This window comes from Kickxella alabastrina, assembly GCF_025024165.1.
Source record: "Kickxella alabastrina strain RSA 675 chromosome Unknown BX661scaffold_3, whole genome shotgun sequence".
Taxonomy (NCBI): Eukaryota; Fungi; Kickxellomycota; class Kickxellomycetes; order Kickxellales; family Kickxellaceae; genus Kickxella; species Kickxella alabastrina.
Genome location: NW_026251474.1, coordinates 715,140 through 738,805, shown reverse-complemented (window position 1 = coordinate 738,805; position 23,666 = coordinate 715,140). Strand labels below are relative to the sequence as shown.

The window sequence follows — 23,666 nt, the reverse complement described above, 5'->3', positions numbered from 1 at the left end:
TTAATTGAATATATCCATTTTTCTGCACTGCCAGCACCACCAGGTATACCTGCCGATTCACCCACACACCCACTGCAATGAGCCAAAAAGAGCCCGAGAGCAACAACAGCGCCATGCGCGCAGTGAAGGACTGCATGGCAGGCTCCGTCGGCGGCATCGCACAGGTGTTTGCCGGCCAGCCCTTCGACACCGTCAAGGTACGCATGCAGACACAGCCCGATCTGTACAAGGGCACAGTGGATGCTGTGCGCAAGACCATTCAAAATGACGGCTTTGCTGGCTTCTACAAGGGAACGACCACGCCGCTTATCGGTGTCGGGCTGTGCGTGTCCATCCAGTTTCTCGTGATGGAGCACATGAAGCGCACTTTTGCACGTGTCAACGGAACGCCGACCGGCCAGGCACCCGTCCTCACAGCCTCGCAGCTGTACATTGCTGGCGCCACTGCGGGCGTTGCAAACAGCATTGTATCTGGGCCGGTGGAGCATATTAGGGTGCGTCTGCAGGTACAGACGGCTGGCACAGCAGCACAGTACAAGGGCCCCAGGGACTGCATTGGCCAAATCCACCGCAACTTTGGGTGGAAGGGCATCTACAAGGGTCAGGTCCCGACGCTAATCCGCGAGTTCAACGGATACGGAATGTACTTTTTGGCATATGAGGCTCTAGTCCAGCGCACGATCTCACAGACGGGCAAGAGCCGCTCCGAGCTGTCGTCAGGCCTGGTGTGCCTCTATGGCGCGGCCGCTGGGTTTGCGATGTGGCTGACTTCGTATCCAATTGACGTGATCAAGAGTAAGATGCAGACGGATGGGTTTTCCGGCAGCGCGCGCAAGTACAGCGGTACAGTTGACTGCGCAAAGAAGATTATGGCCCAAGAGGGGTTAAGGGCTTCTTCCGCGGAATTACGCCATGCCTGCTCAGAGCAGCACCTGCAAATGCAGCCACATTTATTGGGTTTGAGATGGCCATGCGTGTCTTTGGCTGAGTGCAGTTAACATTTTTGGTTTAACCTACTTGCATTATAGAGTCAAGCACATTTTAAAAAATGCGTCGCTAGCTGACATATACTGTTTTATATTTTCTTATTGCCTCGCGCATACATAAATATATTGCGCGTTGTCGTGAGCTTTGGGCACTCGCACAGACATTCAATTGATTTTTCTGTGCAAGTCTTATATAGTAATACTCCATGTCAATTTAATATACAAAGTATAATAAATTTTACATGAATATATATTCACAATAAATATACTATAACAGTTGATTGATTAGTTTGTCTAACCTACTTCAGCACAAAGCACCTTGGCGCAGAGGAAGCGCGCAGGGCTCATAACCCTGAGGTCCCAAGATCGAAACTTGGAGGTGCTAGCTTTTTGCCTATTTATTAATTTTTGAGCGGAACTGACAAATTGTCTCCATTATTCTTTTTTGGTTTTTTTATAACAGGAAAATTATACAAACAGCTTTTTTTCTTCCGTTTAACTTTATCGATTTCAATTGCAATTTCACATTCATATATTTTTATTACTCTTTTTCTTCTCTTCATTTGAAGCTTTAAACCTACAGCTGAGCTATTGACGTTTCAAAAAAACACTTTTTAAACAATGACGGTTGCGCGGTCAGAGATTCTCAAGCTTTATCGTAGCTCTCTCAAGGCGGCACAGCAGTTTGAGACATATAACTTCCGCAAGTATTTTTATCGGCGGACACACGACCGGTTCCACAATGTTCTGGGGCAGGCAGATAGTGTCAGCGGGGTTGAGGCGGACAAAGCGCTTCAGGAGGCGCGGTCAGAGCTCAAGGTGATGCAGCGACAGGCGCTGGTGAACAGGTTGTTTGCGCACAACCGCACGGTCATCGAATCAGATCCGCAATACGCCAGTGGCGCGCGGCGCTATGGTGAGTGAGGTGGTTGCGCGAGAGAACCAAACCAAATCATGGCAACCTAATTCAATTGAGAGACGGTCTCTTTCGATTCTATCGCTAATTTTTTTAGTTTGCTCAACTGTGTCGGCGTTGAATAAAAAATATTTCCAAAGGAGGCCCCATCTTGCGGGCGTGAGTGAATGTATGAGTGAGAATGTATTGTATTTTAGTGTATGCGGTGCCGACAGGAGCATGTGATGGAAGGGAGTGAGGAGCGGTAGCGATGATCAGCGGCAGCGGCGGACATCGGTGGCACCGAGCCAATGAATGTTTTACCAGGTGAAGGAGATAGGAGAGAAACGGAAACAGGGTTCATACTGCGCGGCCGATCCCCCATTGGCCATTGCCCAAAGTGGTAACCAGCGGCAGCGGCGGGATGCAGGCAGAGTCGGGCGAGTGGGCGGGCGGAGGGGCCATTACAAAGAACAAAACGGCGTGGCAATCCATCGAGAAACGCTGGCCGCGCGTGGTGGTGCGTTGCGGTTCCGATTGCGATTGCGAATGCTGGTGGGAGTGAGAGCGAGGGCGGGAGTGAGAGTGAGAGAGAGTGAGGGTGAGGGTGAGGTGAGAGCAAGAGAAAGAGAAAGAGCGCGGATCGCTTGTGGCAGCGATGACATCGACATAAAATGCAGGCATAGCAAAACAATTCAAGTATGTGCTCGGCTCTGGCTGCTGCCAGCGGGTTTCCATAGGAAAATTCGAGGCTTCCATGCTTTGTGTTGACTTTGTTGGTCTGAAAGGCTGGAAATTGGCAGGGGCAGGCGGTGCTTTGGAGGCGAAGGTCTGCAACAGTTGTGCAAGTGCGTGCGAGAATGGGAATGGTGATTTGAGTGTATTTGGAAGCAAAATAAATAAATTGTGTATGTGAGAAGTGCATGTATGACTCGTGAGAGGATGAGGTGGTTGAGGGGCTGCTGGAGAAAGTGGCACTATGCAATGTGCGCAGTTTGTTGCTGGCTGTGGTCCTGCTGCTGCTGCTGCTGCTGCTGGAGCGGCGGCAGGATAGACGAGAGGGCCGAGTCGTCTGCAGCGAGCGGGCCTTGGCGCAGATTGTGCGCCGGCTGCTGGAACGGGTGTTGTATGTGCACAGAGGATCGGTTCTTATCGGTGGCTCCAGGGGTGTCGGCAGCAGCAAATGGGGCATATGCCGGGACGGACATTTGCATCCGTGGCAGCTGCGGCACGGTCATTGGGATTGGCATTGTCATTGGCGCTGACACTGGCGCTGGCGCTGGCCTTGGTTCCGCCTTTGCTGCCAGAACTGCCATTGGCAATTCGGTGGTGGCGTGGGCGCAATTATTGGCGCTACTGTTGTAGACGCCAGCAGAGTCAAGGCGCAAAGCCACCGCGTCAGACGCAGATGCAGAACAGGCACAGACACAGACACGGATGTCGAAACAAAGTGGTGTTCGACAGAGTCATACATGTAGCCGTTGTCGTGCTCGTGCTCGAGCTCGTGATCATGATCATGATCTTGCTCGTGGCGTTGCCACTCGAGTTGGAGCGGCCGCGCTCGGCACGCAGGCGCGCACGGCGGCGCGCGTTGCGTTCGCGCTCCTTCTGCAGATACTCAGCGTACAGAACCGGATTCTTCTTGAGCTCAGCGCGCTTCTGGCGCTTCTTCTCAGCGTCGGCCATGCGCGAGGCCGAGCGCTTGGAGTGCCGCCCCAGTCCCATTGCGCCTGGCCCGCTGTTCATGGAGCCGGCACCGTCGCCATTGCCATCACCATCCATATCCATGTCCATGTCCATGTCCATGTCCATATCGGGTGACTCCTCCTTGGACGACCGCAGCCGGTCGGACTCGGGCGAGGTTGATATTGACCGCTGGGTTGAGTGTGAGTGCAGACGCTGATGATTGTGGTGGTTTTGGTGCTGGTGCTGGTAGTGGCTCTGAAGCTGATGATGATGCTGTTGCTGTTGCTGATTCTGGTTCTGGTTCTGGTACTGATGCTGGAGCTGGAGCTGGTGTTGATATTGCTGCTCGCGATGTTGGCTGTGTTTGTAAGGTGGCGTCATCGATGTCTCCATCGAGTGGCCGCGCCGGTGTGTTTGGGCATGTCTCTCTGCTTCGGGCTGACGAGCACTAGCGCTGGCATTATCATCGCAACAGCAGCAACAGCAGCAGCAGAGGCAGGGGCGGACTGGACTGGCTGCTGCTGCTGCTGATGCTGCTGCGGCACTGAGGCGCGGGCGGCCTTGGCACACATGCCCGTGTTCCATCGTAGCGTCTCAATGCCTCAAGGATGTGGACGCGCGTGCCAAAGGCGGCAATGCCAAGCTCCTCGGCCAGCACGGTGTTGGTCACATAGTTAATGAGGACGTGGCCGTCGACGGCGTGCTCGCGCAGTGTGTCCACGACGGGCGCCACCAGCGCCTGGCTCTGCGCCCAGCGGCACACGTCGTCGACCGACCAGTTCTGTGGTTGCCCTGGCACCCGCACGTAGATGCCGGGTGCTGTGTTCGTTTGTGTTGGTGCTTGTGGCCGTGGCTGTGGCTGTGGCTGTGATTGTGACTGTATCTGGGCGGGCTTGTGTGCCAACGGGGCCGCTGCCGCCGACGGTTCTGGCAGAGACGTGGTCATATTGCTAATAGAATGTAGAGGTAAAGGGCTTGGCGCAGAGAACGAGAGAGAAGAGTGAGCACGTTCAGGGCTTTTGATGCTGCTGAAATGGCTGTTTTTGCTGCTGCTGGCTGCTGGCTGCCGGCTTGGGCGGGGGGCAAGCGGTTTTTTGGCTTGCAAAGCTGGCTTGTGGGGGAGTGGTGATGTTGCAGCGCCGATGGGTGTGGAGCTGTGCGCAAGGGTGAGTGAGAGTGAAGGAAAAAGAGGCAGTGGGCTAAACAAAAAGGTATGTCGATGAGGAGAGGTGCGACGGGCGGAGGTTACAAAAAGAAAAATGGGAAAGACGAGAACGGCGAAGAGAAAAGAGGGGGCGGCGCGGGGGCAGCGCGCAGGCAGGCAGCGCAGCGCAGCCCGTGTCTCAAAGCGACGGGATGCGTTGGGTTTGGCTTGGCGGAAAAAAGCCGCTGCTTCGGCTGCTTTGGCTGCTTCCGGCAAAGCAAAGCGCGCAAAGCAACGCGCGCAAAGCGCACATGGCTGCCTTCCTGACCGCCTCACCTGCCGCTCATACTGCGTGATCGCCGCCAATGGCGTCCCATCTCGCCGCCGCTTCCGTTTCCGCCGCCGCAGCCATCTGGCCATCCGGCAGCCATCCGGCCAGCCATCCGGCCAGCCATCCGGCATCCAGCCAGCCATCCTCAGCCACTGCGTCCTTTTTTGCAGCTCTTCTTTTGGGCAAAAATGGCAGCGGCAGCGGCCGCGCCATCCCATCGGCAAATGATCGGGTGATTGCCAAGGAAAACCCGCCGCTTTCTGCCTTTCTCGGCCTTTGGATCGGCCGATTCGGCATTGCTAGCCACGCCCGGCTCGGCCCTGTTCAGCTCGCCAGCACTGCAGGTCAGGCCCAAGCCAGAGCAAAACAAAGCAAGGCAGGCGCACGCCCACGCATCCTTTTCTCTTTTCACCGCTTCGCCTCTGCGCCGCTTGCCATAAATTGGCAATACGACGTCAGCACGCCGCCGCCCCCCCCCCCAAATTGCCGCCACGCCTGTCATTTTTCTCCACGCACGCACGCGCATGGCATTCCGTTCATCCGCCCGGCCTTTATATTTTTGCGCGTAAAGTCACCATCACCGCTGCATGCTTTGCACTTTGCATAATCGCAGGCAGCGACGGCCGAACCACAGCCGCCAAGACGCTGCTCGCTCGCGCTTCTCTTTTGCCTCGGCGCTCTCGGAGCAACTTGTGAAATGTAAATATAAATATTGGTTCAATTTAACGCTTATTACTCTCTGATTCCACGCATTCAAATAAAATTCACCGACAGCCACAGCCCTCGCTTTAAAATGCCACCGCAGAGACCCCCCACGGCCCGCCTACGGCCGGCCGCGTTCCTGCTGGCCCCGCTGCTGGTGTTGGTTGTGGTCGGCTTCATATACAACACCCGGTCCGCAAACACCCCCTTCAATACACACAGCGCCTCGGTGCCAATCGCCACCGCAGAAGCGCAGCCGCTAGCACAGCCTCTGCCCGCCATCTCACTGTGGGCATCCAAACGAAACCCGCTCAACATGTACTTTGCCAAGCTGGCCTGGGCATGGACCACCGCACTGTTTGTGGCGGCCCTGCCCCTCCGCAATGGCAGCCGCCCGGCGGCGGCGACTGCGCGATACGCAGCGCGCTACGTGCTGGCCACGCTCTACTGGTTCCTGATGACGCAGTGGTGCTTTGGGCCGTCGCTGTTTGACCGCTTTTTCGTGCGGACGGCGGCCTGTGCTCGCTGCCCAATGGTCCCAAGCGGCTTGCGCCAAGCTCGATGCAGGTGTGCCGCTCGGCTGGCGGCAGGTGGCTCGGCGGCCACGACATCTCGGGGCACTGCTTCTTGCTGATCCACTCGGCGCTGTTCTTGTTCGAGGAGGTGCTCGGTCCCTGCTGGTCTCGCGGCGCACGGCTGGGCCCAGCTACGCGCGCTGGGGCGTCGTGGCCGCCACCGCCGGCCTCATCGCGATCTGGGCGTGCATGCTCTACTGCACTGCAAAGTACTTCCACGGCCCCTGGGAGCTGATTTCGGGCACGTTGCTGGGCTCGGCCTACTGGGTCTCGCTGTACCAGTTCCAGCTGCTAGCCTTTTAGGCGCCGTCTATTTTCCCGCTCTCCACGCACCAAATAGATGGGTCATTTTTTTGAAGTCACAAAGTATATAATTGAAGATTTTATAGAAAAAAAGGTCAAACCTCAATAGCAAAGAGCTGAGAATGCTGGGGCCGAGCTTTGCAGAGTCGGTCTGCGATCAGTCGTGCTTGTAGACCACCGCTGTGCGCGTCGGCAGATACACCTGCACGTAGTTCGGGCGGCCGTTCCACTCCTCCGGCGTCGAGAAGTGGTCGACGGTGGCGTCGACGCGGCCCTGGCCAAGGAAGATCTCGTCGTCGGTGCTCAGCGCCACGCGGTACTTGCCAGGCCATGCCGTGCCGATGCGGTAGTCGGTATACGAGTTGGTCGGGTGGAAGTTGAAGACCCACAGCAGGCCGCCACGTTCAAAGGCCAGCACCATGTCGCTCTCGTGCTTCAGCGTCACCCACTGGTCACTGGCCGACAGCCAGTGGTACTGCGCCTCGAGGTGCAGCATGGCGCGGTCGAAGCGCTGCAGGTACTTGTAGCGAAGCAGCTCGTCGCGAACTAGGTTGAACTGGCGGCGCGCATAGTGGAAGCTCGAACCGTTGCCCTCACGCGGAAAGTCCAGCCACTCGGGGTGCCCGAACTCGTTGCCCTCAAACGCCAAGTAGCCCTCGCCACCCAGCGCGCACGTGACGAGCCGGATCATCTTGTGCAGCGCCATGCCGCGCTCAATGACCGGGGTCAGCTCGGACATGTCGCTCATGTTGGTGTACATCTCCTTGTCCATCAGCCAGAAAGCCAGCGTCTTGTCGCCGACCAGCGCCTGGTCGTGCGACTCGCAGTACGTGATGGCGCGCTCTTGGTAGCGGCGGTTAGTCAGCTGATGCGCAATGTGGCCGACATCCCACTCCTCGTCTTTGAGCTCCTTGATCATCTTGATCCACATGTCGGGGATCGACATTGTCAGCCGGTAGTCGAACCCGACGCCGCCCTCCTGCACCGGGCGGCACAGCGCCGGCATGCCTGACACGTCCTCGGCAATGGTCACAAAGCCTGGGTACAGCTTGTGGCACATGTAGTTGGCCAGCATCAGGAACACGATGGCGTCCTCGTCGGTGCCACCGCCAAAGTACTCGTTGTAGTCGCCGCTGAACCCGTACGCAATGCCGTGGTGCGTGTAGATCATGATGTGACGCCGTCAAAGCGGAACCCGTCAAACCCAAACTCCTCGATCCAGTACCGCAGGTTCGACAGCAAGAAGCGCGTCACCTCGTGGTGGCTGTAGTTGAACAGCCGGCTGTTCCACAGCTCGTGACGGCCGCGCGCGCCCTCGTGGAAGTAGCAGTGGTCAGTGCCGTCGAACTTGTTAAGCCCATCATCGACATTGTTGCACGCGTGCGAGTGTACGACATCCAAGAACACGACGATGCCCATTGCGTGCGCCGTGTCGATCAGCTCGCGCAGGTCGTCCGGCTCGCCGTACCGCGACGACGGCGCAAAAAACGACGTCACCTGGTACCCGAACGACGCGTAGTACGCGTGCTCCATGATGGCCATCAGCTGCACTGCGTTGTACCCCAGATCGCGGATCATTGGCAGCATGTCGCGAGTGAACTCCTTGAACGTCGCCACGCGCGCCTCGGGCGACGAAATCCCGACGTGCGCCTCGTAAATGCGCAGGTCAGCTGCTGGAACCGGGCGCTTGTGCTTGAAGGCATACTTGTGCGGCGGGTTGTAGAACACGGCGTCGTAGATTGGGCTCTTGGCTAGGTCTGCGTGACGTAGGTGCTCCACGCCGGCAGTCTGTAGACGCGCTCGCCGCTGTCTGTGACAAACGAGACCTTGACGTGGCTGCCATGCGCAATTGGCACGCTGCCGGACCGCCGTGTTGGGCACGACCGTCTCCCACACGCCAAACTCGTTGCGCACAAGCGGGTTGGCGCGATGTCCCAGCCGTTAAAGTCGCCGACCAGGCTGGCTGCCTTGGCGCCCGGCGCCCACTCACGGTACCGCACGCCGTCTTCCGTCACGTGTAGCCCAAAATCCTCGTAGCCGCGCGAGAATTTTTCGATGCCGCCCTCGCTGGCGTCGATGTCGCGCACCCAGCGCTTGAAGTGCGCGAAGCGCTTCTCAAAGTATGCGCGGTGGTCCTCAAGGTAGCCGTCCGACTTGATGACGTCCGTGCCGTCGCCGCTGATGTCGGATCTGAGCCGCTCATGAAGCTGCTGTCAGCAGCATCCTTTGGCGGGCGCTGGTGTTGTTCTGGGGCTTGGGCTGCCCGTTTCCTTTGTTGCGACCATCGCTGTGTATGATCTGGCTTTTGTTTGGCTTTTGCTTGGTCTGGCTTGGTTTGAGTCGACGATTCCTGGCGTGTATGTGGAGTGTGGATAGGCGCAGCAAGTGGGGGACAATGCTAATATAGACAAGGTTCATAGGCAAATTGATAGGATGGCTGGAAAGAGAAGGGCGACATCGCAATATATAAGCGATTCCCCTGTTGTTTGGCGATTGCGCCAAGCTGATGCGCACTGCCGTTCGACGGGGGCAACCGCAACCGCAATCGCAATTGCAGTCGCAGTCGCAGTCGAGCCTCTTCTGCAGGGACGCCAAGCACAAAAGCCAAGGAAATAAACAATGGCTGGCAAAGGGTGAGAATGGGAATAAACACCGGCCCTAATCCTTCTGCTCCAAAATGTTCCCCAGATGCTCCAAATTGCTGCCTCTATCGCGCAGCAAGCAGCAGCACATCACTGCGCGTGCCAATCGATAACAATCGTGATGGCATCATCACCCCCATCCGTTTTATCCTGCACGCTTTCTCGCACGCATGCACGAGCGAACATGTCTTTTGGGCCTGTAGAGCGTCATCGAATCTATTGAAATACCAGGAACTCGCTAAAAAAACACGGGTCTACATGGGCCAATAGCCCCGCATCGTTCGTCTTTGCACTGTGGTTTCGACCGATCCTGTCAGCTGCTGGCTCACAGCTCACATCTCACAGCTCACAGCTCACAAACTGGCCTCGGGCTCGGCAGCAAGCTCAACCTCGCGCTGTTCCTGAAGCAGCGCCTTGCGCTCCGAGCGTGTGACCTTGCCCCGTAGAATCTCCGGGTGCTCGTCCCAGAATTTCTCCTTGATGATGTCTTGGTGGACGACCTTGACAATGGTCTTTGTTCGCTTGGTGACAACGCCCTTTGAGTCCACTACGTCGATAAGCTCCTTGTCGCGGATGACCACGCTGCCCTTTTTGAATATCTCGGGCTCCTCGTTGTAGTTGATGCCAAACTCGCTGAACAGCAGTTCGTTCTTGTCTTGCGAAAGGGTACCCTACACGATAATGCAAGGTCGCAAATACAAACAAGTGTTTAGTTGGCCTGAACGATCCAGCACGCATCTATTATGCACATGGGCAAAAAATGAAATTGCAGTATTCATTGGCCTGCAGCGGCCAAGTGCATGGCGTAGCACAGCATAGCATAGCATAGCATATCACAACACAACACAACACAGCGTTATATGGTAGCAGATACTCGGACTTACACTCAAGCGCTTCTCGGCCTCCTTCTGCGACATGTTGCCCTTGTTGACGAGTGTCCAGAAGCATGTGTTGTACATATTGTTGATGTGGCAATCTACCTGGCGCCAGCTCAGGTAGTCGCGCATAATGCGGTCCTCTGGGTACATCACCACGCGCGAGTCGAATGCAGGCGGGAACTGAAGCGGCATGTCGGGGAAGAACTCGCCCAGTAGTACACATATGCCGAGGTGAACTTGCTGACCACAGCGTGATCAGCTTGCTCGCCCGGCGGTCGTACGCCTTGGCCTCCTTGGAGAACACAAAGCTGTACTCGTCGCTCTGCCCATATGCCAGCACAATTTCTACCATGTTACCCATGACCACCTCGGCCGCGCGGTTCATCAGGTTCAGCGCACGGACGTCGTTGGGCTTTGTGAACTGATGCTTAGTCGTGAACTTTGTGAAGCCCTGTCCGTCAATGCGCACCACCAGCCACGTGCAGGGCAGCAGCCGGTCCTCGTGCTCGAAGTTGCGCACGTATTCGTATTTAGACTTGGCCATGTGTAAAGCGGATGTGAAAGGTGAAAATAAGGTCAAATATGTGCTTCAGGGATTTTATACCCCAATCACTTTAAAAAAACCCTGTCTGTCCTCAGCGACCACTCGGACCACCAGGCTATTATGGCCCGATCCGTGTAATTCAGCTGGTGCCGATCAACGCAGGGTTCGCTCAAAATAAAATTAATTTGGAAAATAACAAACAAATTAAAACGACGTAAGGTTAGTACTATTGATGATTTATTAATAAGGTGATTAAACCTCCTACGAATACTCATTTATTCATGAATCCTGGTCTGCCAACTTGGTGTCTGCCCACAACTAGCAACACGGCTGCGTTTACTTGGCATGAAATGGTATAAACAACATACAGGCGACTTACAATGATGTTTGTTGCCAATCAGCGCTGGTCACTAGTACCACGCGATATTGGCATCAAAACGTTCTATGTAAGGTCGCCTGTAACACATGAAACAAGTAGCTGGCAGCTAACAAATAAATAATTAAATGTGATAATAATGATGAGAAATGGTGATGAAAAATGGTGACTATAGTGGGCCTTTGACAGCGATCAAAGTATGATAAAGTAAGGATAGCGACAAAGCAGGTGCGTGTTCTGCGTGCATCTAGTTAAAGCAACGTCGATACTGCGGATGTAGACGAGCCCAGCGCCCTCGACTGGCTGGACAGTATGCCCAGGGTGTTAGTGCTTGACAGCACGGTATCTGCCGCTGTTAACTGTGCCGGATCCAGCATGCGCATGAACACGTCCTGTCCAGATTTGGCGATAATTGGCGCAGGGTATGGGAACCGCTGGCGATATGAATCTAAGCGGTCAAAGTTGATGTTGGCTCCGCCAGTCACCAAAACAACCACATCGCTGTTACTGTCAAGGTCGGGTATAACATGGCTGGTCAGCCCCTTCGCTACTATGCTCAATGCTGCCGCACTGCCACTTCAATGAGCATATGGTGGTCGTCCAGAAAGCGGCGGCACGCCTCGACCGCCATCGCCTCAGATACGGATATGGGCACCACCGGATGCTCCCTCGACAGCTCGAGGGCTTTCGGGCACACGGAACCAGCCAGCAGGCAAGTGGCCACGGTCGGTTCTGCAGTCCGGCAGTCATTAGAGGGCGCGCTTTGCTGTGATGCCGGATTGTGCTGTCGCTGCCAGATCGACGTGCGGGCTTGATGTCCAAGCTGCCAACCTTCGATTCAATCCCGCTTTTATCAACGTCGTCCTCCAGAGGCGGGAGCAGCGACGGCGGCGGTGTGGACGGTATTTCGCTGGACATCGCCATTTTCGACTTGCTCGTTTTCACGCGCGTGTTTTTCCTCGTGGCCTTGTTGTCCTCGGGTGGTCGCAGTCAAGCAGAAGCGCCCTTTGAAACGAGTTTGTGTTATGTGTCTCCACAGCAATGACTGGCACGCGTTGCCAGAGACACTGCTGCATCCCAGTGATAAGGCCAGCCAGCAGGCCGCCACTTCCAACCGGCGCAATGATCACTGCAGGCTTCCTGCGCTGTAGCTGTATATTGATCTCGGAGACGATCGTGGCATTCCCGGCGATGGCAGCGGCGTCGTCAGCCGTGTCAATCATGACAGCCCCGTCACACTCACGCACGAACGCGCGCGCGGCATTGTACGCTTCCCGCAGCGACCGCCCCTCCTCGACTATATCGGCGCCTTCAAGCTCGATCTTTGCTCTGACCGCAGACGCCTGGCCGCCCCTTGGGATAAATACAGTTGCAGGGACGCCCAGCTGCCGGGCGCTGTAGGCGACGGCCAGCGCTGCATTGGTGTCGCCGGCTGTCACAAGCCGCTGTGCATCCCGCTCAAGCAGTGCGCCCGTGCATATGGTCCCGACGCCCCTAAGCTTAAATGACTGTGTCGGCTGCATGTTCTCGAGCTTTAGCCAAACATTGCATCCGGCCTGTTTGCTCATGCATGTCGAGTAGAGCAGCGGCGTCGGTATGTGTAGTGTAGGCGGCAACAGTTGCTCGGCGTCGGAGTCGGCGCTCTGCATAATCTCTTTCTATTTGGAGGCTCTTTAGGGTCCCTCAATTATCGGCGTGTTTGCGGGAAATGGCAGAGGCTTCTGTCTCCGTCTCTGTCTCCGTCTATGTCGCTCGTGTACCGATGTGCTCCGTACGCTTGGGTCTGCGCAGTCAATGAGACGAGGCCAAAGGCTACGCTGCGGCTTATTATTACTGCTGCGGGTATACTTTTTTGTTAGTGTTGAAAGCGCTAGTTGTCGTGGTAAGCAAACCGCTTGGTCCTGTGGTTGTCCACCCCCGCGCAGTGCCTTCACTATCAGGTATACCGATGCTGGGGGGACTGGTTGGAAAAGCAAAAAAATAAATGGGGCCAGGATAGTCGCTGTCGGTTCCGGTCCAGGATAAATAAAGCGAAGAAAATAGTAGAGCAAACTAAAAAAAGCAGACGGCAGTGCAGGAATTCGACTTTGTTTTGGAGAAAATAAGATAAAAAAGAGAGCTCAATTTTAGTATATGTGGTCGCAGCTGCAAAACACTTTCTTGCCGAAGAATTCCTTCCCTGTCTCCACAAAGAAACAAGTGCAAAATAATGGCAGCAGCAGAGCCAAAAAAATTCCAAAATGAGCCAAAAAATAAACCCACAGAATGCTGGAAGAAAAAAATTCAGACCACCAGAAAAATAGGGACAATTGTGGCTGGCATCGTCCCCTTTGCATTTTAGCATTATTTCTTCTATTTGGTGCTTGGCCAACAAGGCAAGGTGCAAGCTAGGGAAGGGGCAGGCGGGGACCATTGCAGCACAGGCACACAATGTTAGCATTTCCGCTGCTACTGTGCCCCGGCGCAAAATACAAGGGAAGCGTGGGATGGCTCAGTCGCGAACGCAACGACGCCCGCAGCCCTACAAAAACCACTGGAACTGCAGGCCGAACGACCGCACCAGTCGCCGCATTCCGTTCGAGGACGATGCTGGTGGCTCGGAGGCGCTGCCAGCGCCAGCGCCAGACCCCAATCCCAGGCGGCCAGGGCCGTCGCTGTTGAAGGCCAGCCCCATGCTGAATATCATGTTGTTGAGGCGCGTGTCAACAAGGAAGCGCAGGCCCTGCGATCTGCTCCACCCAGTCTTGATAATGCTGTTCTGATCCAGTTGCCACTCTATGCCCATCGCCAGCTCCGAGTCGAGGCTGAACATGTTGAAGTCGTAGCGCGCCGCCGCGCAGAACTGAGGCCGCAGCTGCTGCGTCCACGCCAGCGACAAGTGGCCCATGATCGGAGTCAGGACACACGTCAGCTCTGAAAACAGAGGCAGGTCGTAGCGGTACCGCGCACCCACAGATATGCCGCCGCTCGAGTCCTGTGCGCCAAAGTACACTTCGCTGCCGACCGACAGCCGCCCGTGCGTTTTTTCGCGGAGCACACGCCTGGCGTCCTCATCGCTGCCACGGTAGTACGAGTGCGCTGCCCGGTCCAGCGCCTCGACATCGCCAAAGTTGTACTGGCCGCGCAGGCCAACGAGCTTGCCGCTAGTCGCAAGGATCGCCTCGCTGCTCCATCGTCTCCGGTTGGTTGCGTGCTGCATAACAAACTGCATGTCAGGGTTTGAACCGGCCACGCTGACTCCGCTGATCGTCAGCTCGGAAGTCGCCGACCGGCGCACAATGTACGACCCAGTGATCGACGCCAGCGAGGGGTACATCTGCGCGACCATCAGGTAGTCACCGGCACCGCCTGCCCCGGCCTGCAGGCTCCCAATGTCCCAGTTGCACTTCCACGTCCCCGCTGTGATGCTGTGGAGAAGGTTCTGCGAGTCGCGCTCGTCCTGCACTTGCTGCTGGCGGGCGATGGCAAACTCGTGCTGCTTGGTGCCGGCGACCGCAAAGCCAGGCACCACATCGCTCTTTGTTGCATAGTCCGCCAACGACGGCGAGAACCCAGTCAGAAGGACCGGCTCCGAATCGGCCGACACATCTCCTCCACCCGATACACCACCACGCACTGTATGCTCAGGAGCGTCCTTTGCCGGATCGGCTACGAGATCGGACGCGGCTGCTGCTACGGAGGTTGCAATGCCAGCAGCAGCGCCCCCAAAGTCTAGACTTAAGTCGGGCCCAACCCCGACCCCAGTCTGGAAGCGAGTGGAGACACTTTGAAAAGTGGCCGCGACGCGGCGAGGTATCCGATCGAGGACGCCTTGCTTGGGATCATTGAAAACACCAGCTGCGAGTTGAGGCCACTGCTGACACTGCGGCCCGCGCTGACCGATACACCGTGCGGGATGGAAAAGTCCAGAATCGCCTGTGACGTCTTGCAGAACGTCGAGTACGAGTTGTGCTCGTCCCACCGCGTCTCTCGGTGGAACTGCCTTATAAGAAAGGGGAAGTAGTCTGGCGCCGTGAACATTTGTGAAATACGCTCGGGTCGCTTAAAAGCACATTAATTCAGAATTGAAGGACAGGCGTTCGAGACACCAGAGGGCCGAGGATAAAAGCAAGCAAATTGGAATGTAGTCGAATTTCTTGACCAAAAAGTAGAAAAATAAAAGTAAGAAAAAGGTGCAGAAATTTCAAAAAACGCAACAGCAAAAAAAACCCTGGGCAAGAAGGCCCTTTTTACCATTCATTTTTCAGTCAATTGCGGGGCGCAGTCCAATTCAAATTTCACAACAAAAAACACTAATCTCTAGCTTTTTTAGATGAAACAACATGGCTGGCAGATCTTTTTAGAAATAGATTGAGAAAGAAAAATCGGCGCAAGGTAGAAACAAGCCCGCCTTGCCGCGCAACTGACTATCGCTGCTAGTTTAGGCGGTCCAGCCAGAGTTGCAGCACCCTCGGGGCCCAGTCGACGGGGGCGGCGCTCTCGCCAACCCAGTCGCCGCTCTCAGCGGCGTCCCAGTTGCCAGCGGGGGGGCTTCACCAGCCTCGCGGTGCGCTCCCAGTTCTCACCCTCGCGGCCTTGCTGGCACAGCGGCGAGATCCTTCTCGACCTCCTCGGCGTCGCGGTAGAAGAACATATCGACCATGACGTTCCAGCCTCGCTGCGGGAAAGGGTGCCGCGCAGACGGAGGACCTCACGGGCCAGGAGCCAGTAGCCCAGACCGATGGCGTGGTTGCTGGCGTTGTTATAGGGATGACGATATCAACGTGCTCCAGGGGGGCGTCGGTGTTGCAGAAGGCAATGACGGGGATGTTCACGTACGAAGCCTCCTTGATGCCTGGTGATCGGCACGGGGGTCGGTGACGACAATGATGCGGGGCTCCTTGAACTGGCGGGTAATGTAGTTAGTGAAGTTACCGGGGGTGAAGCGACCGGCAATGGCCTTGGCACCGGTGTTAACACCGTACTTCAGACGGCACGCTGGCCGGCGGCGCGGGCGGAGATGACGCAGACATCCTCGGGGTTGTCGATGGCGCGATGACACGGGCAGCCAGGACAAGCTTCTCCCAGGTCTTGCCAACGTTGATGAGGTTGACACCTAATTTGATTCACAAGGGTCACGCGGCACAAACAGAGTTAGTAAAATAGTCACTGGGTGGTCCCGTATCAGGCTGTCCATACGCTGCGCCCAAAAGCCAGCAAAAAAGCAAAATAATAGATCCAAAACTTACCATCGTTACGGCGCTTGAAGACGTAAGGAAGCATGTGGGAGTCAACGTTCTGGGCACCAAGGTGGGCCTTGGCACTCAGAAGGAGCTGGATATCCTCCTCGGTGGCGTTGAGGCAAGCGGGAACGTGCGACATATTGCTACATTTTGCAGAGTTGCAAGACAAAAACCAAGCAAAGAGATGATATTAGTAAATCGGTTTCGTGCTTGAATAAAGCCAACCATTGTGCAACAATGCCGTCAGCACAGCTTCGTATAATGCATGTTGATTTGCCGACTGTACTCTAAAGCAGCCGGCCGGGCAGGTTCAGCTTGGCACAGCTCATTCAGAGTCCAGTCTCCAAGGCACAAAACAGCGCCTAGATTACAAAAGCAGCAGCACAGCAAAAATCCAAAGTCCAGCCCAGCTCAATATTCGAATTCGTTTTCCATGTGCGCGTTAAAAGGACCCAGCAGTTCGTCCCGTCTGTCAACCACATGGTTCAATCCACACTCGCAGTGCCCAACCCAACCCAAAGCCTAGGATCCAGTTCAGGCTAAAACAACAGGCACAGCCTTTCAATTTGAAAACGAGTTTGCCGTGTCGAAATTGTGTTGCGATCTGAGATTGACAGGTGTAACCAAGCTGCAACCACACTGGCCTGGCGCTCCGTCAGCTACCATGTCCGCACAGTGGGAAAAAGAGAAGCGTGGCTAGTTGGTTGTTCGAATCTTTGACTCAAAGACACGTGCGGTCCAAGCACACAAAAAAACAAATCTCGGGGGTGGGGAGAGCCGCCGCATTCAGATGTCAAATTCAAAATTTCATTCGAAATGTTTCTGATTTGCATTCAAAATATGCCCCTCCCCAATCATAGCGCCCGCCAAAAACCATACACCTGCATCCATCCGTATTCAAAATAACGTATGTCTCTCCCATCTCAATTGATGCCGCATCCATCGCTGGATCTGCTGAATCCATCCATCCGCTAAGCCTTCTGTTCTTCCATAGCCCCTGCGTGCACTGTCTCTGATCGGCGTCTGTCGCACTGCTCATGCTGCTGCTGTAGATAGATGTATATTGACACTTACAGAAAAAAGTATTTTTTCGACTTGTAGTCCGCAAGAGTAAAAGGAGGATTAAAGATTTGGATGTAGGCGCTACAGCCCGTTTACATCGAGTGAGGTTGAGGCGGCTGCCTTTCGCGCTTGGGGGCTCTGTGCTGCCGCAGGGCAGATGTATTTTTCGCTCTTTATCGCGCTCTGCCAGCAGGCAATTCACACAATTGAATCGAAAGGCGCGAGTTGCTGAGCCATTTATCACGTGATGAGTGTGATTGATGCTGATTGATTGGGTGAAAATGAATTACGCGAGAGATATTGGAAAAAGAGCGCAGCATGTTAACTGACTTTGACAGCGCCATCCTTGAGGATGCGAAACTTCTGCCCACGCCACACGACGGTGTCACCGACGATGGCAACCGCCCATAGCGGCAGCGCGAGTGCCTCGCGGCACAGCCAGCTGAATATAAACCGGGGCCAGCTCGACGGTGAGCCGTGGTTGATCCTGTAGAAAAACATCATGTCAAAGCCAAACCAGCACAGGAAGAACGCACCGAAGGAGCTGATGGTGTCGTACGCGTACAGGCGCTTGAGGGCACATGCCGTCAGTAGCCCCAGGACTATGGACTCAGTCATTGGCTCGTACATGGTGGCGATCGGGACGTTGTACATGCGCGTGCGCACCCACCGGATGCGCCGGCTGCAGTACTCGGCAAATGTGCCAATGTCAGCTGGCTGACGCGCCAAATCGCCGGTCATCGTGTGTGCCAGCCCAAGCGCCAGAGGGCCTGTCCAATCATGTTATCCTCTGCAAGATACTGGCCAAACGAGGCCAGCCCGCCGACGCTGTCGAGCGCGCTTTTGTAGTACAGGTTGGACTTGCCCATCAGGCAGCTGGCCGTGCCCACGGCGTTGATGGCCAGGTACATGCGGCAGTGGTTGGTAACCAAAAAGGCATTGTCAAGCATTGCACCCAGGGTGTCTGCCGACTCGCTGAACACGACGTGATGAACGACGCCCACGCGCTTGTTGTCCAGCATCAGGTCGACGGATCTCCGCAAAGTCCCAGAGTCTGTATGGACATTCGAGTCGCAAATCCACAGCAGGTCGCTCTGCGCCCGTGTAAACGCCTTGAGCATGTTGTTGACCTTGGGGTTGATGCCCACATTGTCCTGGCCGACAAGCACGCGTGCCGCGACTTTCGGGTGCTGCTTTATCAGATCTTCGACCAGGGCAATAGCCGGGTCCTCGGGGTCCTCGACAGCAAACAGAATCTCGAATGATGCCGGGTATTCTTGACGGAAGCTGGACTCGAGCGTGTGGCGCATGTTCTTATCGACCCCCTTCAGAGGCCGAATGATGGTCACTGGTGGGTATTCGTCCGCCGGGCGGTCGACAAACGGGCGGAGTTTGACGTACCGCCTCTGCAGAACAAGGTGACTTATCAATATCAACAGCCACTGGAAAACGGCGATGGTGACGACAACGTATGCCACCACGTCGAGGCCAGTGGATATATAATCAGACTCAAGGCCACTTGAGGCGTGCGAGCCTGCTGCATCGGCAGCAAATGAATGCGTGGCGCCAATCATGCTGGGAAGCCCTGCGCTGGGGCTATTGTGCGCATTTACTGCCTCCATCCGATAATTGCGCACAGACTGTGAGTGTGCTGGAATCCCGATTTCTTAGTGTTGTTATTTCCCCTTTTGGAAATACTCGCGGCGCCGGAATTAAGAGCGGCAAAAGGGTGAACTCCGAAAGATGCTCCCCTCGGGCGTGGCTAGCTTCAAACTAAATGACAAGATAAACAAATCGCAAAGGAAATAGTGCGCTTGAATGATATACAAAAGTGCTAACAGAAATTATATGAAAATAAGTGGCAAAAACGAGAGCAAACGCGCTGTTTGGGAATGCGAGCGAACTGAATATGCGCCGTGTATTCCAGTAAGGCTGACGCGAAAGGTCCAATAAAAGCGCGTATTGAAAGAATAACTTTAAAAATAAAACGAGTAAAAAAATAAATGGAGGTGAAAGGGCGAAAAGTGCAAGGGTGAAAGGGCAGCTAGGGTATATATCTTTGGCGCTTTTGGAGGCGTCTGGCAAAAGAAAGTGGCGGACGGACATGCCAACTCCGCGCTCGGACGGAATTCAAGTAAAAAAATTAAATACAGTAGAAAAGAGAAAAAAAGAGAAATTCGTCAAAGAGTGTCTTTGGCATGCTTGAATGTGTGCATCTTATGCTCGCAAAAACATTTAAAATCGAGCAAAGTGGAAATGCCCAAATAAAAAATTAGCGCATAATGGCTGCGCCGGTGATCAGGACAAAAAAGGTTGTGAAACGGAGACGACCACATCTCGATTTGTGCCCAAAATGGCTGCTACCGCCACCCCAGCGTCATCACCAAAGGCACGGTTTGTGCCAGCACAAGCGGCATGATCAATAAATTCTGATTGTTTAATTTCTTGTATTCATCAGAGGTTCGGACTTTTCCAGCTGTGGCTTTCGTTTTCTTTTCATTTTTTCTCATTTACTCAAGCTCAACATTTATTTTTATTACTTTGTATCATTGCATCGCGCAACGACAAAACAAGTCAATTTGTCTCAATGTCGGCTGCCGATTCTGCAAATCACAACGATGAAGTGCCGGCGCCGTTGTTCAAAAAGAGCAAGCGGCGAGGCGCTACATTCGAAAACGCCGGTGACAGTAATGAAGACGAAGGCAACACGTAGACAAGACATCTGTGAGCCGATCAGATGCAGATAATGCAGGCGGTGTCGTCGATGGAGATTCGGCAGATGGCCCTGGGCCAACCAAGCAGCTAAAAACAACGAACACTGTGGCCCCCAGCCGCCGGGAAAATAACTCTGACAATGACGCCGACACAGGATCAGCTAACAATAGCAACACAATGGCACTATCCAAGTAGCAAAAGTAGAGTACCACTTTAGAAAAGCTATGGACTCTACGCGCACCTCAGAGCATGACGCGCCTGCCGAACTCAAGCAGAGCATATCCTTGCAGCAAAGCAAACCAGTTACCGGCTCTATAGACGCCGGCAGTGATGGCGCGACGAATGCTGAAGAGGACGACGGACTGTACAAGGGGAAGAAGGGGTACACCAACAGGGTCAGTGGAACTGGCTCGCGCCGTGCCGGACCATTCAAAGCACCGGCCAACCTGCGTGCGACCAGCGTGTTTGATTACCAGCCGAACGTGTGCAAGGATTATAAGGAGACCGGGTACTGCGGCTACGGCGACTCTTGCATCTTCCTCCATGACCGAGGAACGTACAAATCTGGCTGGCAGCTCGAGAAGGAGTTTGAGGAATCACAAATGGGTATCCAAAGAGACAATCCGAAGCTATGGAAGGTCGAAAATGTCTCAGACGACGAAGAGAGTAGCGCCAAAAAGGGATCAGAGAAGCTTCCGTTTGCCTGCCTGATTTGTCGCAAGCCGTTCCAAAAGCCGATCATAACAAAGTGCCAGCACTACTTTTGCGAGGGCTGCGCTTTGAAACACTACCGCAAAACACCAAAGTGCTTTGCCTGCGGAGCGGCGACTGCCGGCGTGTTCAAGCCAGCCAAGAATTTAGAGCCCAATAAGAAGTAAGTTGGCGCGCATATATCTGTAGTTACACCGGCCGAAGAATGTTTTGGACTTGAGTGGGCTTCGTGTGCAACATGAGAGCGATGTCCTTTGATCAAGCGGACAATTTGCCGCGCCCCTACATCCCTCTTTTTTCTTTTTTCTTTTCTTTTTGCTTTTTGACACAATTTTCTCTACTTGCAAAAATAATACCTTCATTGTTCGAGCGCTTTGACCCGACCAGCATCATCTAGATACCAGCACACCATCGAAACACCACGCGAGAATGAGCGACAACCACAAAAATAACATTGACAACAACGACAGCGGCAGCGGACGAGATCTGTTTTCCGATCTCAGCGAAATATTGACATGGCGCTAGCACCCGCACTCTTCCCTGGCAGAATGGACCCAGTTCACCAGCAGGATGTGCTCTGGGAGCCGCCATACGCGCGACTCCTCAGGAGGCTGGGCCTTTTTGATCCGCTCGAGCTACCTCCAAAGTCGGATGCCATATCTCGGCATAGCAAGATCGGCAACAACAGCGCAGAGGGGCCTCCACCTTTCCAGTCGCCGCGTACTCGGCCAGGGCTTCTCAACAAATGCCACAGCAGCAAGATGACAAATATCAGCTGGGCTACCCGAGAGACGACGCGGAACGGCCATCTAATTGGCACTATCGGCGAGGTCTTTGGAGACACAACGCGCTGGGCGGTGGGAAATCTGTTTGGCCATTGAGAGACGCAATGGACCGCATCGAGAGAAAAGTGCACGATGTTCCGCAGCAGAGTAACGGCGAGGAAGCACGCAGTCGTTGTACCGGGCACTTCGGAGCGACCTGATTTCAAACTTTGACCGGCTGTTCCAGAGCCGAGCGATAGTGAAAGAGCAATTGCCGCTACTATCACGTCAGCACGTACACCATGCCCGACGGGTCGGTCGAGACACGCAAGGTGGTCCGAAACAAGGACGGATCGGAGACAACCACCGTCACCAGACACGGCAGAGACTCGACGGCCAGCGACCAAGTCACTGCGACGACCACACCCGCGCTCACGCCCGGAGATTTATCCAGCGCCAAGTGAAAAATACAGAAATTATTTCTTTAGGTTAAAACAAAACGTTTTTCTAAATAAAAAATATTCAAACTGCAGCCATGCTCAGCACTCGGTGCCAAAGTAGCGGTCGCCAAAGATGCCGTACCCGACTCTATGAGCAGGTCGTCTGTTCCGATGTGAGAGTCGATCAGAGCCACAACGATCTTGACCGTGGGGAATGCAGTCTGGATGGCATGGACACCCTGTGGGGTGGCCAGCAGAGACACAAACACGATGTTTTCTTCGGCACACCATGGTCAAGACAGATGCGGATCGCCATCAAGGCGTTTGCACCAGAAACGATAGTCGGGTCCATCAGCAGCACCTGGTGGTCCTTGATCGACGGCGGGAGCTTGGCGTAGTGCAGCCTGGGCTCGTGCGTCACCGGGTCGCCGACTATGAGAATCTTGCCGTAGTGGGCCAGACGCGCGACGCTGCGCAGCGCCTTTTCCATGACGCCGCCCGCGCGCAGCACGGTGACGCCAGTGATATCTGACGCAATCTTGAAGCCGCTGTAAGGTAGCCCCATCGGGGTCACGACAGTCTTGCTCTCCAGGCGCAACTGGCCCAGCCCGTGCTCAATGATCAGGCGCGATAGGCGGTCCGAGTAAAAGATAAAATCATCGCGCGACGTCGTGCGGTCACAGAGGATGGTCTGCATTGCACGCACCTGGTTGGACTGCGGCAGAGTCAAGAGCGTGTCCTTGAGCTGGTCGGCGGCGCTGTACTGGTCAACGAGTATCGGGCGCATGATTGTCGCATTGCTCCCGTCTAGCTGGCGCTTGATTGCTTAATCATCAGGTCGATGGCCACCTGGTTGTCAAGCCCACGCGGAATAATAACGTCGGCGTTGTTCATAGTAGGCCGGACAAAGCTGTCGTATGCGGGCTTGACAAAGCGGTCGTACTGCTGCAGCACGCCCAGCGGATCGCGACCCCGATCGGCGACATCGCGCTTGATGCGGCGCGCCAGGCAGATGTCGCTGTCAGTGTCGACAAATATCTTGACATCCATCATCTTGAGGATTTCCGGGTCGTACAGGGCAAATATGCCCTCAAAGATCACCACGGAAGCGCCGTAGATGTTCTGCGACTTGTCCCTGGGCGCGTGAGTCGCAAAGTCGTACTGCGGAACACTCGTTGACTTGCCGTGCTTCAGTCATCAAGCACGCGCAGCACCGACACATAGTCAAAGCTGGACGGGTGGTCCAAGTCGTGGTTTTTGCGAATGCCTGCTTGGACTCTTCAGGAGCCAGTCGCCGGTAAAACGAGTCCATGCTGATGATCACCACCCATGGGACGTCGAGGCTTTCGACTATCCGCTTGGCCACGCTAGTCTTGCCGCTGGCGCTGCCTCCGGCAATGCCAACCATATACACTGGGAGGTTTTTGCCGTCTGCCGTATACCATGGCGGCCTGCCGTCGTTCTTGAGCATCAGTGTCGACGTGACCTTGCTGGTGCCGCTGGCGCTGGCGCTGTTGTCGCTGTTGTTTGCTGTGGCTGACATGTGCTGTCTAGAGAATTGGAATTACAAGTGTGGTCAATAGAAAATCAGAAAGTATAAATGAAAAAGGCAAAAAGAAAGCAGCAAAAGATGAGCGAGGGAAAATGGCCAGGAACACGGCTACGCCTGTGATCGCCTGACAGATGAGGG

At 55.0% G+C, this 23,666-nt stretch overlaps 13 protein-coding genes and 1 non-coding gene across 14 annotated transcripts; 7 read left to right on the top strand and 7 right to left on the bottom strand.

Annotated features, from left to right (window-relative positions):
* Positions 1-77: 77 nt before the first annotated feature.
* On the top strand, positions 78-1,148 carry BX661DRAFT_222665 (uncharacterized protein; the record flags this gene model as incomplete). The annotated part of the gene is made up of 2 exons (XM_051538865.1): positions 78-843; positions 882-1,148. The coding sequence occupies 2 exons, from the start codon at positions 78-80 to the stop codon at positions 986-988; spliced, it is 873 nt and encodes a 290-aa protein (XP_051394256.1). The 3' UTR covers positions 989-1,148.
* A 151-nt stretch (positions 1,149-1,299) lies between these two features.
* On the top strand, positions 1,300-1,371 carry BX661DRAFT_t19. The gene has a single exon. It is a non-coding gene; the product is annotated as a tRNA-Met (tRNA).
* Positions 1,372-1,434: 63 nt separating this feature from the next.
* Positions 1,435-2,002, top strand: BX661DRAFT_66273 (uncharacterized protein). Its single transcript, XM_051539384.1, has one exon. It carries the CDS (start codon positions 1,608-1,610, stop codon positions 1,908-1,910), a length of 303 nt encoding a protein of 100 aa, XP_051394255.1. The 5' UTR covers positions 1,435-1,607; the 3' UTR covers positions 1,911-2,002.
* On the bottom strand, positions 2,003-3,246 carry BX661DRAFT_217345 (uncharacterized protein). Its single transcript, XM_051538776.1, has one exon. The coding sequence runs from the start codon at positions 3,071-3,073 to the stop codon at positions 2,096-2,098; it is 978 nt and encodes a 325-aa protein (XP_051394254.1). The 5' UTR covers positions 3,074-3,246; the 3' UTR covers positions 2,003-2,095.
* Positions 3,247-3,565: 319 nt separating this feature from the next.
* On the top strand, positions 3,566-5,738 carry BX661DRAFT_168983 (uncharacterized protein; the record flags this gene model as incomplete). The annotated part of the gene is given in 6 exon segments (XM_051533482.1): positions 3,566-3,767; positions 3,778-3,933; positions 4,158-4,240; positions 4,377-4,533; positions 5,213-5,386; positions 5,656-5,738. 6 exon segments carry the CDS (start codon positions 3,566-3,568, stop codon positions 5,736-5,738), a joined length of 855 nt encoding a protein of 284 aa, XP_051394253.1.
* A 97-nt stretch (positions 5,739-5,835) lies between these two features.
* On the top strand, positions 5,836-6,622 carry BX661DRAFT_196357 (inositol phospholipid synthesis and fat-storage-inducing TM-domain-containing protein; the record flags this gene model as incomplete). Its single annotated transcript, XM_051538045.1, has 3 exons — positions 5,836-6,246; positions 6,288-6,424; positions 6,451-6,622. The coding sequence occupies 3 exons, from the start codon at positions 5,836-5,838 to the stop codon at positions 6,620-6,622; spliced, it is 720 nt and encodes a 239-aa protein (XP_051394252.1).
* A 157-nt stretch (positions 6,623-6,779) lies between these two features.
* Positions 6,780-8,907, bottom strand: BX661DRAFT_193076 (glycoside hydrolase superfamily; the record flags this gene model as incomplete). Its single annotated transcript, XM_051537753.1, has 4 exons — positions 6,780-7,755; positions 7,818-8,368; positions 8,389-8,820; positions 8,905-8,907. 4 exons carry the CDS (start codon positions 8,905-8,907, stop codon positions 6,780-6,782), a joined length of 1,962 nt encoding a protein of 653 aa, XP_051394251.1.
* A 217-nt stretch (positions 8,908-9,124) lies between these two features.
* On the bottom strand, positions 9,125-10,830 carry BX661DRAFT_177686 (putative tRNA guanylyltransferase-like protein). The gene is made up of 3 exons (XM_051534702.1): positions 10,348-10,830; positions 10,149-10,322; positions 9,125-9,935 (listed from the first exon to the last, which is right to left on the bottom strand). The coding sequence occupies exons 1-3, from the start codon at positions 10,684-10,686 to the stop codon at positions 9,618-9,620; spliced, it is 831 nt and encodes a 276-aa protein (XP_051394250.1). The 5' UTR covers positions 10,687-10,830; the 3' UTR covers positions 9,125-9,617.
* Positions 10,831-11,618: 788 nt separating this feature from the next.
* BX661DRAFT_140167 (tryptophan synthase beta subunit-like PLP-dependent enzyme) lies at positions 11,619-12,711 on the bottom strand (the record flags this gene model as incomplete). The annotated part of the gene is made up of 2 exons (XM_051532825.1): positions 11,619-11,823; positions 12,077-12,711. The coding sequence occupies 2 exons, from the start codon at positions 12,709-12,711 to the stop codon at positions 11,619-11,621; spliced, it is 840 nt and encodes a 279-aa protein (XP_051394249.1).
* Positions 12,712-13,583: 872 nt separating this feature from the next.
* Positions 13,584-15,082, bottom strand: BX661DRAFT_196355 (uncharacterized protein; the record flags this gene model as incomplete). Its single annotated transcript, XM_051538044.1, has 2 exons — positions 13,584-14,778; positions 14,826-15,082. The coding sequence occupies 2 exons, from the start codon at positions 15,080-15,082 to the stop codon at positions 13,584-13,586; spliced, it is 1,452 nt and encodes a 483-aa protein (XP_051394248.1).
* A 395-nt stretch (positions 15,083-15,477) lies between these two features.
* On the bottom strand, positions 15,478-16,423 carry BX661DRAFT_193075 (ribosomal protein S2, flavodoxin-like domain-containing protein; the record flags this gene model as incomplete). Its single annotated transcript, XM_051537752.1, is given in 6 exon segments — positions 15,478-15,592; positions 15,628-15,719; positions 15,817-15,896; positions 15,911-16,025; positions 16,102-16,157; positions 16,291-16,423. 6 exon segments carry the CDS (start codon positions 16,421-16,423, stop codon positions 15,478-15,480), a joined length of 591 nt encoding a protein of 196 aa, XP_051394247.1.
* Positions 16,424-19,667: 3,244 nt separating this feature from the next.
* Positions 19,668-21,093, top strand: BX661DRAFT_177679 (uncharacterized protein). The gene is made up of 3 exons (XM_051534701.1): positions 19,668-20,033; positions 20,060-20,252; positions 20,279-21,093. The coding sequence occupies exons 1-3, from the start codon at positions 19,934-19,936 to the stop codon at positions 20,937-20,939; spliced, it is 954 nt and encodes a 317-aa protein (XP_051394246.1). The 5' UTR covers positions 19,668-19,933; the 3' UTR covers positions 20,940-21,093.
* A 6-nt stretch (positions 21,094-21,099) lies between these two features.
* On the top strand, positions 21,100-22,058 carry BX661DRAFT_177678 (uncharacterized protein). Its single transcript, XM_051534700.1, has 3 exons — positions 21,100-21,418; positions 21,466-21,691; positions 21,803-22,058. Exons 1-3 carry the CDS (start codon positions 21,288-21,290, stop codon positions 21,998-22,000), a joined length of 555 nt encoding a protein of 184 aa, XP_051394245.1. The 5' UTR covers positions 21,100-21,287; the 3' UTR covers positions 22,001-22,058.
* BX661DRAFT_209288 (uracil phosphoribosyltransferase-domain-containing protein) lies at positions 22,021-23,593 on the bottom strand (the record flags this gene model as incomplete). Its single annotated transcript, XM_051538693.1, is given in 6 exon segments — positions 22,021-22,043; positions 22,119-22,253; positions 22,265-22,667; positions 22,683-22,793; positions 22,826-23,147; positions 23,197-23,593. The coding sequence occupies 6 exon segments, from the start codon at positions 23,517-23,519 to the stop codon at positions 22,021-22,023; spliced, it is 1,317 nt and encodes a 438-aa protein (XP_051394244.1). The 5' UTR covers positions 23,520-23,593.
* Positions 23,594-23,666: the final 73 nt, after the last annotated feature.

Bases quoted from the DNA above. Each gene is read 5' to 3' on its own strand.
- BX661DRAFT_217345 (XM_051538776.1), bottom strand. From the start codon at position 3,073: ATGCCCCATTTGCTGCTGCCGACACCCCTGGAGCCACCGATAAGAACC.
- BX661DRAFT_177686 (XM_051534702.1), bottom strand. From the start codon at position 10,686: ATGGCCAAGTCTAAATACGAATACGTGCGCAACTTCGAGCACGAGGAC. The intron at 10,323-10,347 runs GTTCTTCCCCGA...ATGCCGCTTCAG, and splicing joins ATATGTGTACTACTGGGCGA to TTCCCGCCTGCATTCGACTC. The intron at 9,936-10,148 runs GTAAGTCCGAGT...ATTATCGTGTAG, and splicing joins AGGCCGAGAAGCGCTTGAGT to GGTACCCTTTCGCAAGACAA.
- BX661DRAFT_177679 (XM_051534701.1), top strand. From the start codon at position 19,934: ATGTCGGCTGCCGATTCTGCAAATCACAACGATGAAGTGCCGGCGCCG. The intron at 20,034-20,059 runs GTAATGAAGACG...GGCAACACGTAG, and splicing joins ATTCGAAAACGCCGGTGACA to ACAAGACATCTGTGAGCCGA. The intron at 20,253-20,278 runs GTAGCAAAAGTA...GTACCACTTTAG, and splicing joins AACACAATGGCACTATCCAA to AAAAGCTATGGACTCTACGC.
- BX661DRAFT_66273 (XM_051539384.1), top strand. From the start codon at position 1,608: ATGACGGTTGCGCGGTCAGAGATTCTCAAGCTTTATCGTAGCTCTCTC.
- BX661DRAFT_177678 (XM_051534700.1), top strand. From the start codon at position 21,288: ATGGCGCTAGCACCCGCACTCTTCCCTGGCAGAATGGACCCAGTTCAC. The intron at 21,419-21,465 runs GTCGGATGCCAT...ACAACAGCGCAG, and splicing joins CCGCTCGAGCTACCTCCAAA to AGGGGCCTCCACCTTTCCAG. The intron at 21,692-21,802 runs GTTCCGCAGCAG...CGATAGTGAAAG, and splicing joins TCGAGAGAAAAGTGCACGAT to AGCAATTGCCGCTACTATCA.